At 40.2% G+C, this 14,873-nt stretch overlaps 1 protein-coding gene across 3 annotated transcripts in view; it reads left to right on the top strand.

Moving 5' to 3' along the window:
* The first annotated feature begins 356 nt into the window (after positions 1 to 356).
* Positions 357 to 14,873, top strand: part of ZNF527 (zinc finger protein 527) — a 31,278-nt gene continuing 16,761 nt past the window's right edge. The window contains exons 1-4 of one of the 3 annotated variants that reach the window (XM_086690984.1): positions 357 to 584; positions 4,038 to 4,112; positions 8,827 to 8,943; positions 9,803 to 9,898. In XM_086690984.1, the coding sequence (XP_086547110.1) occupies positions 8,874 to 8,943; positions 9,803 to 9,898 (166 nt within the window). In that variant the 5' untranslated portion in view covers positions 357 to 584; positions 4,038 to 4,112; positions 8,827 to 8,873. Of the gene's footprint in view, positions 585 to 4,037; positions 4,113 to 8,826; positions 8,954 to 9,802; positions 9,899 to 14,873 lie in introns of those variants that run through there. The other 2 variants (XM_025914536.2, XM_086690985.1) reach the window with 2 other exon arrangements.

The raw sequence follows: 14,873 nt of genomic DNA, 5'->3' as shown, positions 1-14,873 counted from the left end.
CAGTCCCTCTCACAAACCCACAGGCACCCGCACATTCTCGACGTCACACATCGACCCACAATCACGGGACGTGATTTTAAATACAGAAGCTGACTGCACTGACAGAAGGCTTCGCCCCGTGGTGCACAAGCACAAAAGTGTGCAGCGACGGTCACACAGAAATCGCCACATCTGAGAATTCAGTAACAATCACGGACGTGCGCAAATTCACGGTTTCCTCACGCACAGCCGCCCACAGTCACTTGCGTGCCCAAGATCCGCCAGGGTGGCACACAGTTCTCGGGTCAAGACTCCCACGGCTGCGGCCACCTGCGCAGGCGCGGAGTAGAGGCGGGCCTTGGGGCCCTCTGGGAAATGTAGTTCAGCAAATGAAGGCCGCGGCGCAAAGCTCTCTGGGGCTGGTGGTTCGAAGGGTCCTAAGGAAAAGCTGAGCTGCGTCCAGTCCAGCTGGATGTTTCCCCAGAGGAGCTCGGGGTCCCGCACGGCTCAGTCCCTGCTCCTCTTCGCTCCGCGGGGCATTCTGGGAGGGGACGTCGTGAGTCTCGGGTCGCTGGGCGGGTTTCCAGAGCCCGCGGCGCCGGGAGGTGAGTTGGGCCTGGCTGAGCGCGGGAGCCAGAGGTCAGGGCCGGGCTTGAGGTGGACCGTCAGGGACCGGGATGGGGCCAGGGGGGTGCCTTCAGGGGTTCCTGTATAACTGTGTGAGAGGTCGCGATGTGACAGAATGTGATCTTGTGTGGCACCGTGTGTGTGATTATGAAAGATTATGTCTCAGGTATAAAACTGTGTGTGTGTCTGTGTGTGTGTCTGTTTCTGCAGGTGTAACTATGTGTTACTGTATATGGGTGTGTGAGAAACAGCGGGTGTGACATTGTGTCGCTGTATGAATATGTGTGATTATGTTTGACTACTTATCAGAGGGGTGATATAGGCTCTTGTCTCTATATGACACATGTAACAGGGTTTGAATGTGTGTGACAGCAGGTGTGATTGCGAACCCATGACCATCTTTCTCTGCAGGTATAAATTTGTGTGAGTAATGGTGACCGGATGTGTGACCTTGTGTCCTAAGTCACTGCGAGATTGCGTGGGACTGTCTGTTGGAGTAATTGTGTGTCATCATCTCTGTCTTTGGGTTAGTGCCACTGTGTATGTGTTTGACATTACAGGTGAGCTTGTGTGACCATGTATAGTGTATGTGTGTGACTGCGTGAGAATTTGTATGTGTACGTGAGACTGAAGGCTTGATTGTGTGGGTCCTAGTGTGTGATTGTGGGCGCAGAAAGATTAAAATTACTTGCCCAAGTTCAGACAGTTAATAAGTGACAGAACAGGGTCTTGAACCTAGGCAGAGTCCTTGCTTTTAATTACTAAACTCTCTTGGTCTTTCCCATACCGTGAGAGTGAAAACTGGGGGCCTTGGATTCTGAGGGTGTTGGAGAGGATTGTCCCTGGTCTTGGACGAGGAACTGTCAGGATATGGGAACTTAATGTGGGTCTCGTCCTTCAGTCCCCTTGTGAGTCACAGAACCCAGTCTAAAGACATTGTAGTGAGACCATCCTCAAACTGACTGCTCTGGGGATGGAAAGCTCAGTCTGAAAGCCGGGTCTTCCTCACCTTAGGCCATGCAGTTTCAGATTTTAGCTTTGTCTTTGTCAAAACTCTTCCACGTTTGGTGCTGAGAGAGGCCAATCCATGGCTCTTTTTCTGATATACCAAGTTAGCTAAATTTTGCTTCTGACTTTCTTAGTTAATAAAGAAAAATGGTCTCATTTCCTTTCCAAACAAAGGTAGCATCTCTTTACACCAGCAGTTGGCAGTGAGACAGTGAGGAAAGAAAGGTTCTGAGAGATGGAGTAACTTGCCCAAGGTCATGCAGCCAATGAATGAAGGAGTGGAGAGTCACCATGCGCCTGGGGACTATATGAAGCCCAAGGCTTTAACATCACCTTCTTTCGGAGACTGATGGCTTATCTCAAACTTTGGAAATATTACCCCAAATGATGCACCACTCTTTGCAGACAGAAATATAAAAGACATTTTTGGGGGGCGCCTGAGTGGCTCAATCACTTGAGCTTCTGACTCTTGATTTCAGCACAGGTAATGATCCCAGGGTCCCCGGATCAAGCCTCATGTTGGGCTCTGTGCTGAGTGTGGAGCCTGCTTAAGATTCCCTCTCTCTCTCTCTCTCTCTCTCTGCCCCTCTGCCCCTCTCCCCTGCTTACACTTTCTTTCTCTCTCTCTCTAAAACAATAATAAAAAAGTAAAAGACATTTCTTTTATGCAGATGCTATGTAGGGCTCCCAGATGCAGAGAAGGCTTCATTGATTCTCCTTTCAGGTTGCAAAGGCTTTTATGGACAATTTCAAGCTGTGTTGCACTAAGGAAATAACTTTCTCAGAGACTGATTGGCCAGTGCAGAGTAGCCCAGATTTAGGAGGTCGTAATATCCTGAATTCTAGGTCAAACATGACTATCCTCATTTTCAGATTGAAGAAATGTTGGCTCTGAGAGAACAACGAATATTTCAGGCTGTGCAATTTGTTATTGGTTTGTATTAAAATTTAGCGATGCCTGCCTCAAGCTCTATTTCTGTGAAGTAATAAAGGTAATATCTGCATCCCTGAAAATGCCTCTCTAGTAGATATATGGCTTTGATTCCCCAGGTTATGTTAAATAATTCCCATTCAGACATTGTAGGCTCTTGAAAGAGGACCAGTTTTGAGTCTCGTTGCAGTTGATTCTTATGACTTTGAGTTAGTTGCTTTAGCTTTTTGAACCTCAGTTTTACTTGTTGGCAAGATAAGGATAATAATATTTACCTTTGCGTTTTGTGAAGAATAAAGAAAATAATGACATATGTAGGGGTGCCTGGGTGGCTCAATCAGTTGAGCATCTGACTCTTGGTTTCAGCTCAGGTCATGATCTCAGGGGTCGCTGACAGCACAGAGCCTGCTTGGGATTCTCTCTTTCCTTCTCCCTCTGCCCCTTCTCTGCTCGTGTGCATGCGTGCTGTCTCTCTCTCTCTCAAAACAAATAAATGTTAAAAAAAAAGATAATGACATGTACAACATGTGTAACATCGCTATTTATATTACAGGAGGCCCAGTAAGATTGATTTATTCATTTAATAAATATTTTTTAAGCTTTTATTTTGAGAGAGAGAGAGAGAATGAGTGAGGGAGGGAGGGGTGGAAAGAGATGGAGAGAGAGAATCACAAGCAAGCTCCATGCTGTCAGCTGGGAGCCCAATGCAGGGCTTGATCCCACGAACTGTGAAATCATGACCTGAACCAAAATCAAGAGTTGGATGCTTAACCCTACTGAGCCACTCAGGCGCCTCCGTTTAACAAATAATTTTTGAGTGCCTGCAAGGGTTCTGGCATTATTCTAACACTAGAGATACAATCAGTGAACCAAACAAATCCTAGTTCTATTAGATCCCACACTGTTGTTTGGGGAGACAACAATAAACAGAGAAAAAAAAGTAACATGTCCAATGGTGTCAAAAGCTACGAAGAAAAATCACAGTAAGGAAAAAGAGACTGGAAGGGAAGTTATCTTTAGATAGAATTTTCAGGAAAGTGCCTCTCATGTGGTAACAACTGAGCACAAACAGGAATGAAGAGAGGGAGTGAGCCATGTCCAGGCAGAAGGAAAATCAAAGGTAACAGCCCTGAATATGGACTGTGCACAGTGTTTGAGGAACTGTAAGAAAACCTGTGTGCCTGGAGTGGGGTGAGCAAGCAGAATGAGGGTAGGAAATGAAGTCTAAGGGGCATCCAAGGGCCAGATCATAAACCACCTCGTTGGCCATTTAGATTTTGTTGAGTTCAAGCTATATGTTCTTAATACCAGTGAGGACTTCAGGGGTTAAATTAATCTGTGGCCTTTTCTCAGATCTTAGAAGGCTTAGGGCTGGCCTATGTAAGGAGGCTGTGGAGACCATAAAGGGACAAGAGTTCTATCTTTGTGAATCTGAGATCAGCAATCTGGGGCTGGTTTGCCATTTTTTCCCCCTTTAATTCTCGTTTCTCAGGACATTGTTCTCCAAAAGAGAAGATTAAAGAAGAAAGGAAGAATGGCTGTTGGACTTTGTAAAGCCATGTCTCAAGTAAGTTGGTGTTTTCACTTTGTTTCCAGAAATTCTACTTCTTTTTTTAGGACTTTGTGACTTCAGAAAGTCACAAATAGCCCAGTGAGCACTCTCACACTGGTCTCTCTCAACTACTTCATATAATCTCTCTATAAATCATTTAGTATCTTTTTACTCAGTGCTGTGCTCAAATATGTGATGGAAGAGAACTATCCTTTTTAGATAGCTCATGATTTGTTATGCTGGAGATTAGTGCAAGTGGAATAAAGGACAGAGGTGTGATTATTGAGCACCCTATTAAATAGGGAAGTCAAGGATGGCCTCTCTGAGGAAGTGACATTTAAGCAAAGAAAAACCTCAGTGAAAGTAGGGATTAGGTTTCGTGGAGATTTGGAGAAGAGCTTTAAAAGTAGAAGGAATAGCAAATATGAAGTTATTATGGTGGGAACATGTTTGATGAGCTCTAGGAATATCATTGAGCCAGTATCCTCAGAGGGAAATGAGCACTATGAGATCAGAGGAGTAGCTGGGGAACAAGTTATATAGGCCCTTGAAACTCATGACCAGAACTTTGAGGTTTGTTCTAAGGGTGAAGGAGAGTCATTGGAGTGTTTGTAATGTAATTTGATTTATATTAAAAAGAACTTTTTTATGTTTATTTTTGAGAGAGAGAGAGACACAGAGCATAAGCAGGGGAGGGGCAGAGAGAGAGGGAGACACAGAATCTGAAGCAGGCTCCAGGCTCTGAGCTGGTAGCATAGAGCCCCATGCAGGGTTCCAACCCACGAACCATGAGATCATGACCTGAGCCAAAGTCAGATGCTTAACGAACTGAGCCACCCAGGCACCCCAATTTGATTTATATTTTAAAAGGAAAATAGAAAGGAATTAAGGGTGGAGTGGGCGATCAGTTAGGAAACTACCACAGTAATCTAGGTGGAAGGTGATAGCTGCCTGGACCGTGGTGGTATCATTAGAGCTGCTGGGATTGGGGTATATGTTGGAGATAGAAAATGTGGGATTTGGTCAGGGGTTGGTTGTGGAATGTGAGAGGAAGAGAGAAGTCAAGGATAACTACAAAGATTTTTGACCTGGGCAACTGTACAAATGGTTGTACAGGGAAAGACAGGGCAGAATGAGATGGGAACAAAAATTGAGTTCTAGATATATTAAGTTTGTGAGATTGGGTATCCAAGTGCAATATTGATTATACACTGGAATCATGATTGGGGGTGTGAATTTGAGAATGATTAGTGTATTTAAAGCTGTAGGACAGGATAGGATTATCTGATTGTGAGTGTCTATAGGAAAGATGCCCAAGGACTCAATTTGGGTATTCAGTATCTAGAGGCTGACAAGAAGAAGAGGAACCAGCAAGAGAGACTGAGAAGGACTGATGTAGAAGGAAAACCAGAAGAGTGGGGAAGTCAAAAGTACAGAGTATTTTATAGAGGATGTGACCAACAGAATTAAATTCTTCTGAGGAAGATGCAGACTGAGAACTGACCATTGCATTTGGTAACATGGAAACTACTGATATTCTTGACAAGAGCTACTTCATAGAGGGGTTGAGATGAAAGCATCATTACAGTGGGTTCATGAGGGAATACTGGCCTAAAAGGTGAGAATAGAGATGAGTCTAGACCTACACTGGCCAGTAATGTACCCCGTAGCCACATAAGACTGCTCTGAATTAAGATGTGCTCTAACATATATACCAGATTTTTAATTTTTATTAGTATTGTTATTTTTTTATTTTAGAAAGAGAAAGAGAGACAGAGAGAGTACAAGTCAGGGAGAGGGACCAGAGGAGAGAGAGAGAGAATTTTAAGCATGCTCCAAGGAGCCTGATGTGGGGCTTGATCCCAGGACCCAGGGATAATGACTTGAGGTGAAATCAAGAGTCAGACATTCAACCGACTGAACCACCCAAGTGCACCAAATATATACCAGATTTTGAAGATTTAGTACAAAAAAAGAATGTAAAACATCTCATTAATAATTTTTAGATTGGGTATATGTTGAAATAATATTTTAGATATAATGGGTTAAATTAAGTATATTATTAAATTTACCTATTTCTGTTTACCTTTTTTTCCTTTTTTGCAATATAACCTAGTGATTCAGCATGACATTTGGTCTTAAACATCTATAAAATGTGTTTTATACTTTTTTCTTACTTTTTTAAAATAAGTTTTACAGTGAGATTAAATAAGATAATAACTGTAAAATGCTTATTAGGGTGTCTGAAATGTAGTAATTGGTCAATAAATAGCAGAATATAAATAGCAGTTATGCTTATTTTTTCCATTATTAAATCTATTTGCTTTGTTGATGTAGCTACTAAAAAATTTTTAACATTTATTCATTTTTGAGAGAGAGAGACAGAGTGTGAGTGAGGGAGAAACAGAGAGAGAGGGAGACACAGAATCTGAAGCAGCTTCCAGGCTCCAAGTGGTCAGCACAGAGCCTGACGCAGGGCTTGAACCCATGAACTGTGAGATCATGACCTGAGCAGAAGTGGGACATTTAACTGAGCCACCCAGACGCCCCCTAAAAAAATTTATTATGTGGCTTACATTGTATTTCTATTGGATATTGCTGGTGTAAACAACTCTTTGGAAGAGTTTTCTTATTTTTTTAAAAGTTTCATTTAAGTAATCTGCACACCCAACATGGAGCTCGAACTCACGATCCCAAGATCAAGAGTTGAGTGTTTCTCTGACTGAGCCAGTCAGGCACCCCTGGAAGAGTTTTGTTAAGAGGAGTAAGGAAATGGGACAATAACTACAGTGAGATTGTGGAAGGGACTTTATCTATTTATAAGATGAAAGGTATTGCATCAGTTTGTATACTGATAGAAATAATCTAGTAAAGTGAGAAAATACCGATAAGGGAGATATCTTATATCTTCCTGATAATTACAAGGGAGAGAGGTGACAGTGTCTTTGTATGGACAAGTGAAGGGATTGGTCATCGATAGGAGCCTAGAGTTTTATGCATTGAAACAGAGGGAAGACAGAATATATGAGTATGGATACAGGGCAGCAAGGACTTGTAATGAACAAGAAGATGAGGAAGTTCAAAGTGAGAACAGAGTTGGTGGTAGTTTGAGAAAGAGAGAGAGACAGAAACTATGAGAGTTGGAAAGTGAATTTATTAGGGAAGTGTAGTGGTGCTTTTGTGGAATCTCTGGTCATATCCTAGAAGTACATTGGGTTAACATTTTATCAGTCAGGGTTCCAGCAAGAAACTCAAAAGGGGACTCTTTATAAGCTATGATCAGTATATAAAGAAACCACAGAGGATAGTGCTATACCCTGGGACTCATAACAATAAAACTTGGGCCTGAACCCAGAGACAGAGAGATCTGAGTGCAGAGGGCCACTGACAGACATTGTGACCTAGGAGTGAAGGACAGGGACCACACAGGGCGGAGCTGCAAGGAGGGTACCAGCAGAGTAAAAATTGTGCTTCGCTTGCCTCTCTCTCATCTCTTGTCTGTGGCTGAACCCAACTGAAGATGGGGTCGGGAAAGGGAGTCTATTAATGCAATTAATACAGGTCAACCTCACAGGACATAGAGAAGTGTAGAGGGGCACACGGAAGTTATACAACAGTATGTATTTGTCTGATGTTTTTTCTCTGGCCACATTCACCCACATTTCTACTATGTAGAATAACCATATTTAATATTTATTTATTTTTGCCATCTGATGGACAACAATAGAACATTTAATTTGAAAGCACTAGCAAGAGAGATTATTTTCTCCATAAATTTAAAATAATAAAAACCAGCTCAAAAAACAGAAAACTAAATAGAGCAATGTGCAAGAAAGAGTTAACATAGCAGGCCCGAAGCTGCTGTGTTTAGAAGAACCCACTTGCAGGTTGGATTTGGGTGGCGTCTGAGATCTTGGCACTAGATTCATTCTCGGCACTGACAGAGATTTTATTATTTTTAATAAAAAATGAGATCATACTCTGCAAAACAGAACTTAAAATGTCATTTTAAGCATTGAGTACTCTTCCTTCCTATGGATATACTATAGGAAACTACCATTTATTCACTGAGTGGCAAATATTTACTGTTTACAATGTGACCAGTTTTATAATAGACACTGGATAATCAAGAGATTGTAAAACAGATATCCTTCCCTCATACAGGTTATAGTTCAGTGGTGTAGGCTAAACTCTTATTTTTTGATATGTAAGTTTTTTTCCAGATGTAACCTTCCAATGAAAATTCTATCTAAATATCTTCATATATACTTTATTATGTCTTCAGGACACATTTTTGGAAGTTTTTCCTTACATATAGAGTCTAAGTTTCAGACAATACCCTTTAGTTAAAGCCCAATTTAAGGCCTTTCTTCACTTCTCTGACCCATGTGATATGCCAGTTCGGGGAATATAAAGGAATCATCCCTATAAGAATTTCCTGATACATAGTGTATGTAACATGAAACAGCCTTGTTCACATACTTTCATGTTATAAACTCATGTTTCATGCCATAAGCTATTTTTTTCCTGTGTATAGGTCTTTTTTTATTTACAAAAATGTGAAATACTTTTCTCTCAAAATATTCGACAAACCTGGACATGTACTTGCTCCCCAATAATCAGTTTCCTTGGACCACTTAGAGAATTCTGGCAGAAGTCATCTTTTCTGCCAGGACCATATGGGAGCACTTGGCAAATGAGATTTTTTTTCCTTTTTTTATAATTTCAGGGTTTGGTGACCTTCCGAGATGTGGCTCTAGATTTTTCCCAAGAGGAATGGGAATGGCTGGACCCATCTCAGAAGGATTTATACAGAGATGTCATGTTGGAGAACTACAGGAACTTGGTATGGCTTGGTAAGGATGTCTCCCCCATAATTCAGAATCTTCCCTCGGGTGTTTTTGCTTCCTCCATTAGGAATATTTAGGTCATCTTAAGTGCTTAGCTGAATTTCTTCTTCCTGTTCCCAGGAAATAATTTGAAGTAGTTTCAAAGAGTTAGAAATGAATAGTTCCCATTGTTGGAGAAGGATGGTTTGGAATAGCAGCATCAGTATGGCGTAGGAATTTGTTAAACTGAAAATTATAGAATCCCACTATAGACCTACAAAATCAGAAACTCTGGGAATAGGCCTAGTTATTTGGGTTTTAATGAGCCCTCCTAATGATTCTGATGCCCATTAAAGTTTGAGAACCATTGTGGTTTCTGATTCAGTAGGTCTGGGTTGAGGCCTGAGAATTTGCTTTTTTTTTTTAATGTTTATTTATTTTGAGAGAGAGAGAGAACACATGTGTGCTGAGCAAGCAGGAAAGGGGCAGAGAGAGAGAGACTCCTAAGCAGGCTCCTATCTGTCAGGGTGAAGCCCAGCTTGGGGCTTGAACTCACAAACCCTAAGATCATGACCCGAGCTGAAATCGAGAGTAGGACTCTTAACTGACTGAGCCACTCAGGCGCCCTGAGAATTTGCATTTCTAATAAGTTCCTAGGTGGTGGTGCTTCTCCTCTAGCACTTTGAGAACCACTGCTACGGAAAGAGTTTCATCTTCATCCTTCATACCAACATCATTCCCTTCTCTGGCCCTTCCTCTAATTGCCTTTCTTGCTTAATGACCAAAAGATTGCGTTTGAGTCCTAGAAAGGCTAAAGCAAGTTGATTGTCTCTGTTTGTCTCTTTCTTGCTCTCATTTTTCTTCTCCTGTAAACAGGACTCTCCATTTCTAAGCCCAACATGATCTCCTTATTGGAGCAAGGGAAGGAACCTTGGATGGTGGAGAAAGAGATGTCAGATGGTCAATATGCTGGTGAGTGACAGGGAACTGGACAAGGAGTGTTGTTGTAAGGTGCCAGCCCAACTGGTCATGAGAATGCTTCCCTGCACTTGAGGAGGCTACCCTGGGCTTGGTGGGGGTGGGTTTCTCTCTATTTCTATCAAAGTATATGCTCTATGATTCGTCTAGAAATAACCCAAATCTCAGTCCTTGCCAGCTCTTTTCCTTTTAGGATTGGAAATGTGTACATTTCCAGATTTCATTTTAGAGTTTTTATTTTTATCCAAGTTATTATAAAAGTTATACATGCACATTTCTTAACGAGTCAAGTAGGTTTACAAGGCATATTCCCTTTAAAAAGGCAGTCTTTTGTCCACCTCCCTAGTTTCCCTCTCCTTAAATGGACCAACTTTCTTTACTTTTGCAACTTTTTTGATGTTTTCTTCGTTTCTTTAACAAATACGTATATGTTGCTATTTCTTAATTACTTTTTCAGGTTTAGTCCTCAACCAATATCTTCTAAGAAAATAAGAATTTTGTTTTTGAAAATAAGAATTTAATACTTTCTTATCCTAAATCAAATACATGTATGTGCTCACACACATACACACGTGCGCGCGCACACACACACACACACACACACACACACACACACACTTCCCATCTCCTCAGTATCATAATTTTGATTGAATCACTGTCCAGGGTTTATATTATTGTGGCTATTAAGTGCTAGTCATAGTCATTCTGTGTATATACCAAGATTACTTTTCCTACACAACTTTTTTTTTAATGTTTATTTATTTTTGAGAGAGAGAGACACAGCATGAGTGGGGAAGGGGCAGAGAGAGAGGGAGACAGAGAATCTGAAACAGGCTCCAGGCTATGAGCTGTCAGCACAGAGCCTGATGTAGGGCTCGATCTCAACTGTGAGATCATGACCTGAGCCGAAGTCAGATGCTTAACCAACTGAGCCACCCAGGTGCCCCTCCATACAACTTTTTATTTTTCCTGGAGTTAATTTCTGGGGTGGGGGTGGGGTTGTCTATTTGTTTGTTTTTTTTTCCCCCTTGATTTTCTGTATACCTATTCCTCACTCAATTCCCAACTCTCCATCAACTATCTAAATCTCTTAAGACAGTCAGACACATTAGGTAATCTACTGATTTTATCATCTTGGAGAAATCTCTCCCAGACTCTTCAGATATACTTCAGTCTGGACAAATTGCTCATTACATCTGCTTGTGCTCACTTTGGGTTTATCTGATGTTTTCTCGTGATTAGATTGAGGTAACGCATTTTTGGAAAAAGTGCAACAGAAATAATGTTAAGTTCCACTCAGTGCAACATACTGGATTCATAATATTGATATGTCTTTGATCACTTGGTAAGGTAGTGTCTGTCTGGTTTCTCCAATGTAAGGTTACTGTTTTTCTATTTGTAATTAATAAGTATCTTAGGGGAGATACTTTGAGGCTCTTCAGTTTCTTTGAAACTTTTGCCCACTAATTTTAGCATCCATTGCCCCATTGGATCTTGTCTGCAACAGTTATTACTGTGATATTGACCTAATGTTGATTTTTCCATTTCCCTCCTTTACATATATTAATTAGGATTGTCTTAGAGAGAAAAACTGTTTCTTTTCTCCCATTTGTTTATTTATTCAATTATTTCTTTATGGAATCATGGATTTTTTTTTTTTTCTGAGGGAGATAAATCCAATAAATCATTATTTTGTTGCTCAAATTGCCCTAGCTTTGACCATTGGGATTTCATTCCGGTTGGTTTTTTTGACCTTTTAACATGCTCCTATCCATTTTTGAGCACTTCCTTCCTCCCCAGCTCTGGGTGTTCCCGGTTCATCATGTTTTCCTTGCCCCAGCCTTGAATCAGGTCCTGCTCCTAGGAGCTCTGGTTCCTTTTATTGGGAAATGATGTTTAGAAACCAAGGTGTAGGTGCTATGAGTGCTCATTGCTACTGGGATGTCTTTGCTCCTAGACCCTCACAGCAGATTGAGCTGGAAAATATATGTATATATACCAGCACACACAGGTACACAGACACTTCTATATTTATTTCTGTCTCAGTTTTTTTTTATATATTAAAATTACCAGTTTATTTTGATATCTTGATTGTAGTTTTACTCCATAGGGCTTATTGTAGCCTTCTTCCTTATCTGTAATTTGTTGTTCTAACAATAAGAAACAGTGTATTTACTTATTTACTCAATTTTAGCATACACAAAATTTCAGAATTTCCAAGATACTCCTATGTGAGAAACAAATTTACTAACTAGATTACATTATTCATATATGGTTCCTTTTGTCTTTAGTCTTATAGTATTCAGCCAAAATACTATTTTTCAAAGTTACTTAGGTTAGGGGCGCCTGGGTGACTCAGTCTGTTGAGCGACCAACTTCGGCTGAAGTCATGGTCTCATGGTTTGTGAGTTCGAGCCCTGCGTTGGGCTCTGTGCTGACAGCTCAGAGCCTGGAGCCTGCTTCGGATTCTGTGTCTCCCTCTCTCTCTGCCCCTCCCCCACTCATGCTCTGTCTCTCTCTGTCTCAGAAATAAATAAACATTTAAAAAAAAAGTTAGGTTAGTTCTTTTAGGTTCATTTGTTACTGTTTGTATTCTGTTTGGGTTCTTACCACATCCTGGTTGATTTTAATTACTTATTTTTTTGGTATCTGAAACATTATTATGCTTTTAAGAATCAGAGCTATACAAAAATATGTCCTCAGAAGTGTGTAACTCTCTTCTCATCCCCACTATCCTATTTTTATCTCCTTAACTTCTTCCTATCTCTTTCTTATCTGCTTCTTGTAGATACCAATCTCTGTATTTTCAGGTTTGTCCTTTTTATGTTTCATTTGTACAAATGAGCCAACATATGTGTAGTTTCTTGTAAGTCTTTGTACGTTACATGAAGGGTAGCATACTGTAGATACACTTTGCATTTTACTTTTCTCACTTAACTATATACACAGGCAATCACTCCATATTATTCATGGAGATCTTCCTCATTTTTTTAACAGCTGCAAAATACTTCATTATGTGGGTGTTATGGTAATTTATTTAACTACTTTCTGATGTGTGGACTTTTAGCTGTTTGCACTATTTTACAGTTATAACCAGTGCTTCAGTAAATAACCATGTTCATACGTATTTTCATAATGTCAAGGCTATGTTTTCAGGAGAGATTATTGGAAATGGGATTCCTGAGTAAGTGCATATGTAGTTTTGTTAGGAGTTGCCACATTCCCCTCCAGAAAGGTTGTGCCAGACTACTTCTGTATTAATTTTGTATTGCTGCTGTAACAAAGTACCACAAATTTAGTGGCTGAAAACAACAGGAATTTATTATCTTATAGCTCTAGAGGTTAGAAGTAGAAAATGGGTCTTACAGGACTAAAATCAAGATGTCAGCCAAAAAAAAAAAAAAAAAAGATGTCAGCAGCCTGCCTTTTTTGTGAATGCCCTAGGGAAGAATCTGTTTCTTGCCTTTTTATGCTTTTTTTAGGACCTTTACTCAGACTTTTATTTTTAATTTTTAAAAATCACTTTATTTTAGGGGCTCCTGGGTGGTTCAGTCAGTTAAGCATCTGACTTCAGTTCAGGTCATGATCTTGTAGTTCGTGAGTTCGAGCCGTGTCGGGCTCTGTGCTGACAGAGCCTGGAACCTGCTTTGAATTCTGTGTCTTTCTCTCTCTGCCCCTCCCCTGCTCACACTCTGTTTCTCTTTCTCTCTGGAAAATAAATAAACATTTAAAAAAAAAACCACTTTATTTTACATGTGGCATTTACATACAGTATAGAATTGAGTCTTGCTTTGTGAACCAATCTAAGTATCATTTCAATTTAATAGGTGAAAATCCAGGTACATTTTTGATATGTTTGGGCTTAACTCTGTATATTGTTTTATGTGATGTTTTCTGGTATTTACAGTTTTTAAAAAAGACTTTCACTTGTCTTTTTTCCTGTCTTTTATTTTGGTCATCTAATACTATAGCTTTTATAATAATGAGGAAGATTTTTTGTTGTTGTTGTTCTAGTGTTGTCTTTGAATTTTTTTTTTTGTTGTTTTGGCGGGGAAAGAGAGACAGCAGAAGGGCACAGGTAGAGAATCCTAAGCAGGACCCATGCCCAGTGCAGAGCCTGTCTCAGTGGGGCTTCATCTCTTGACCCTGAGATCATGACCTGAGCCAAAATCAAGAGTTGGATGTTTAACTGACTGAGCCACTCAGGCATCCCCTTTTGTTCTAGTGTTATTGTGCTCTGTTTTTATATACAATATTTATTCTTTCTATTACTTAATAAGTTGGCTTTAAATAAACTAGCCCTTGATTTTTTAATCTATTACAGATGAGTCAATAAGTAGGTTTATGTCACACCTTCTCTTTCCAAATTTTGTTAGTTGTATGTTTTTTATATTGTCACAGCATATTATATTTACATGCTGTTCTGTCACATTTATTCCATCCTTTAATTTTGTCTTTTATGGCTAAATATATTCAGTGTTTTTCACTAGATCCTTTTGCTAAAATTTCTCTGGAAATTTCTCTAGATTGTCCTCTAGCAGTTTCCTCAAAAAGAGCTCATGAAAATAGTGTCCCCTCCCCCAAGTTCTATCTTGTTCATAATTGGCCAGTCTTTCCTTAAATTTATTATAGCATAGTATTAATGTTGAATATTGTTTATGAAGAAGTCTGATGCCAACTTGATATTTTCCCTTTAAGTATATAATTGGCTTTATATTTTGTTCTGGTCTCCTAGATGGTTCTTTAATTAAAAAAAAATTTTTTTTTGTCATTTATTCATTATTGAAAGATAGAGACAGAGCATGAGCAGGGGAGGGGCAGAGAGAGAGAGAGACACAGAATCCAAAGCAGGCTCCAGGCTCTGAGCTGTCAGCACAGAGCCCGACACGGGTTTTGAACTCACAAACCATGAGATCATGACCTGAGCCAAAGTCAGACGCCCAACCGACTGAGCCACCCAGGCACCCTG

Source organism: Puma concolor, chromosome E2, assembly GCF_028749965.1.
Source record: "Puma concolor isolate L17-30 chromosome E2, mPumCon1.1.hap2, whole genome shotgun sequence".
Classification (NCBI taxonomy): Eukaryota; Metazoa; Chordata; class Mammalia; order Carnivora; family Felidae; genus Puma; species Puma concolor.
Note: the sequence above shows the minus strand (reverse complement) of the source record. Positions and strands in the feature narration are given on the sequence as shown.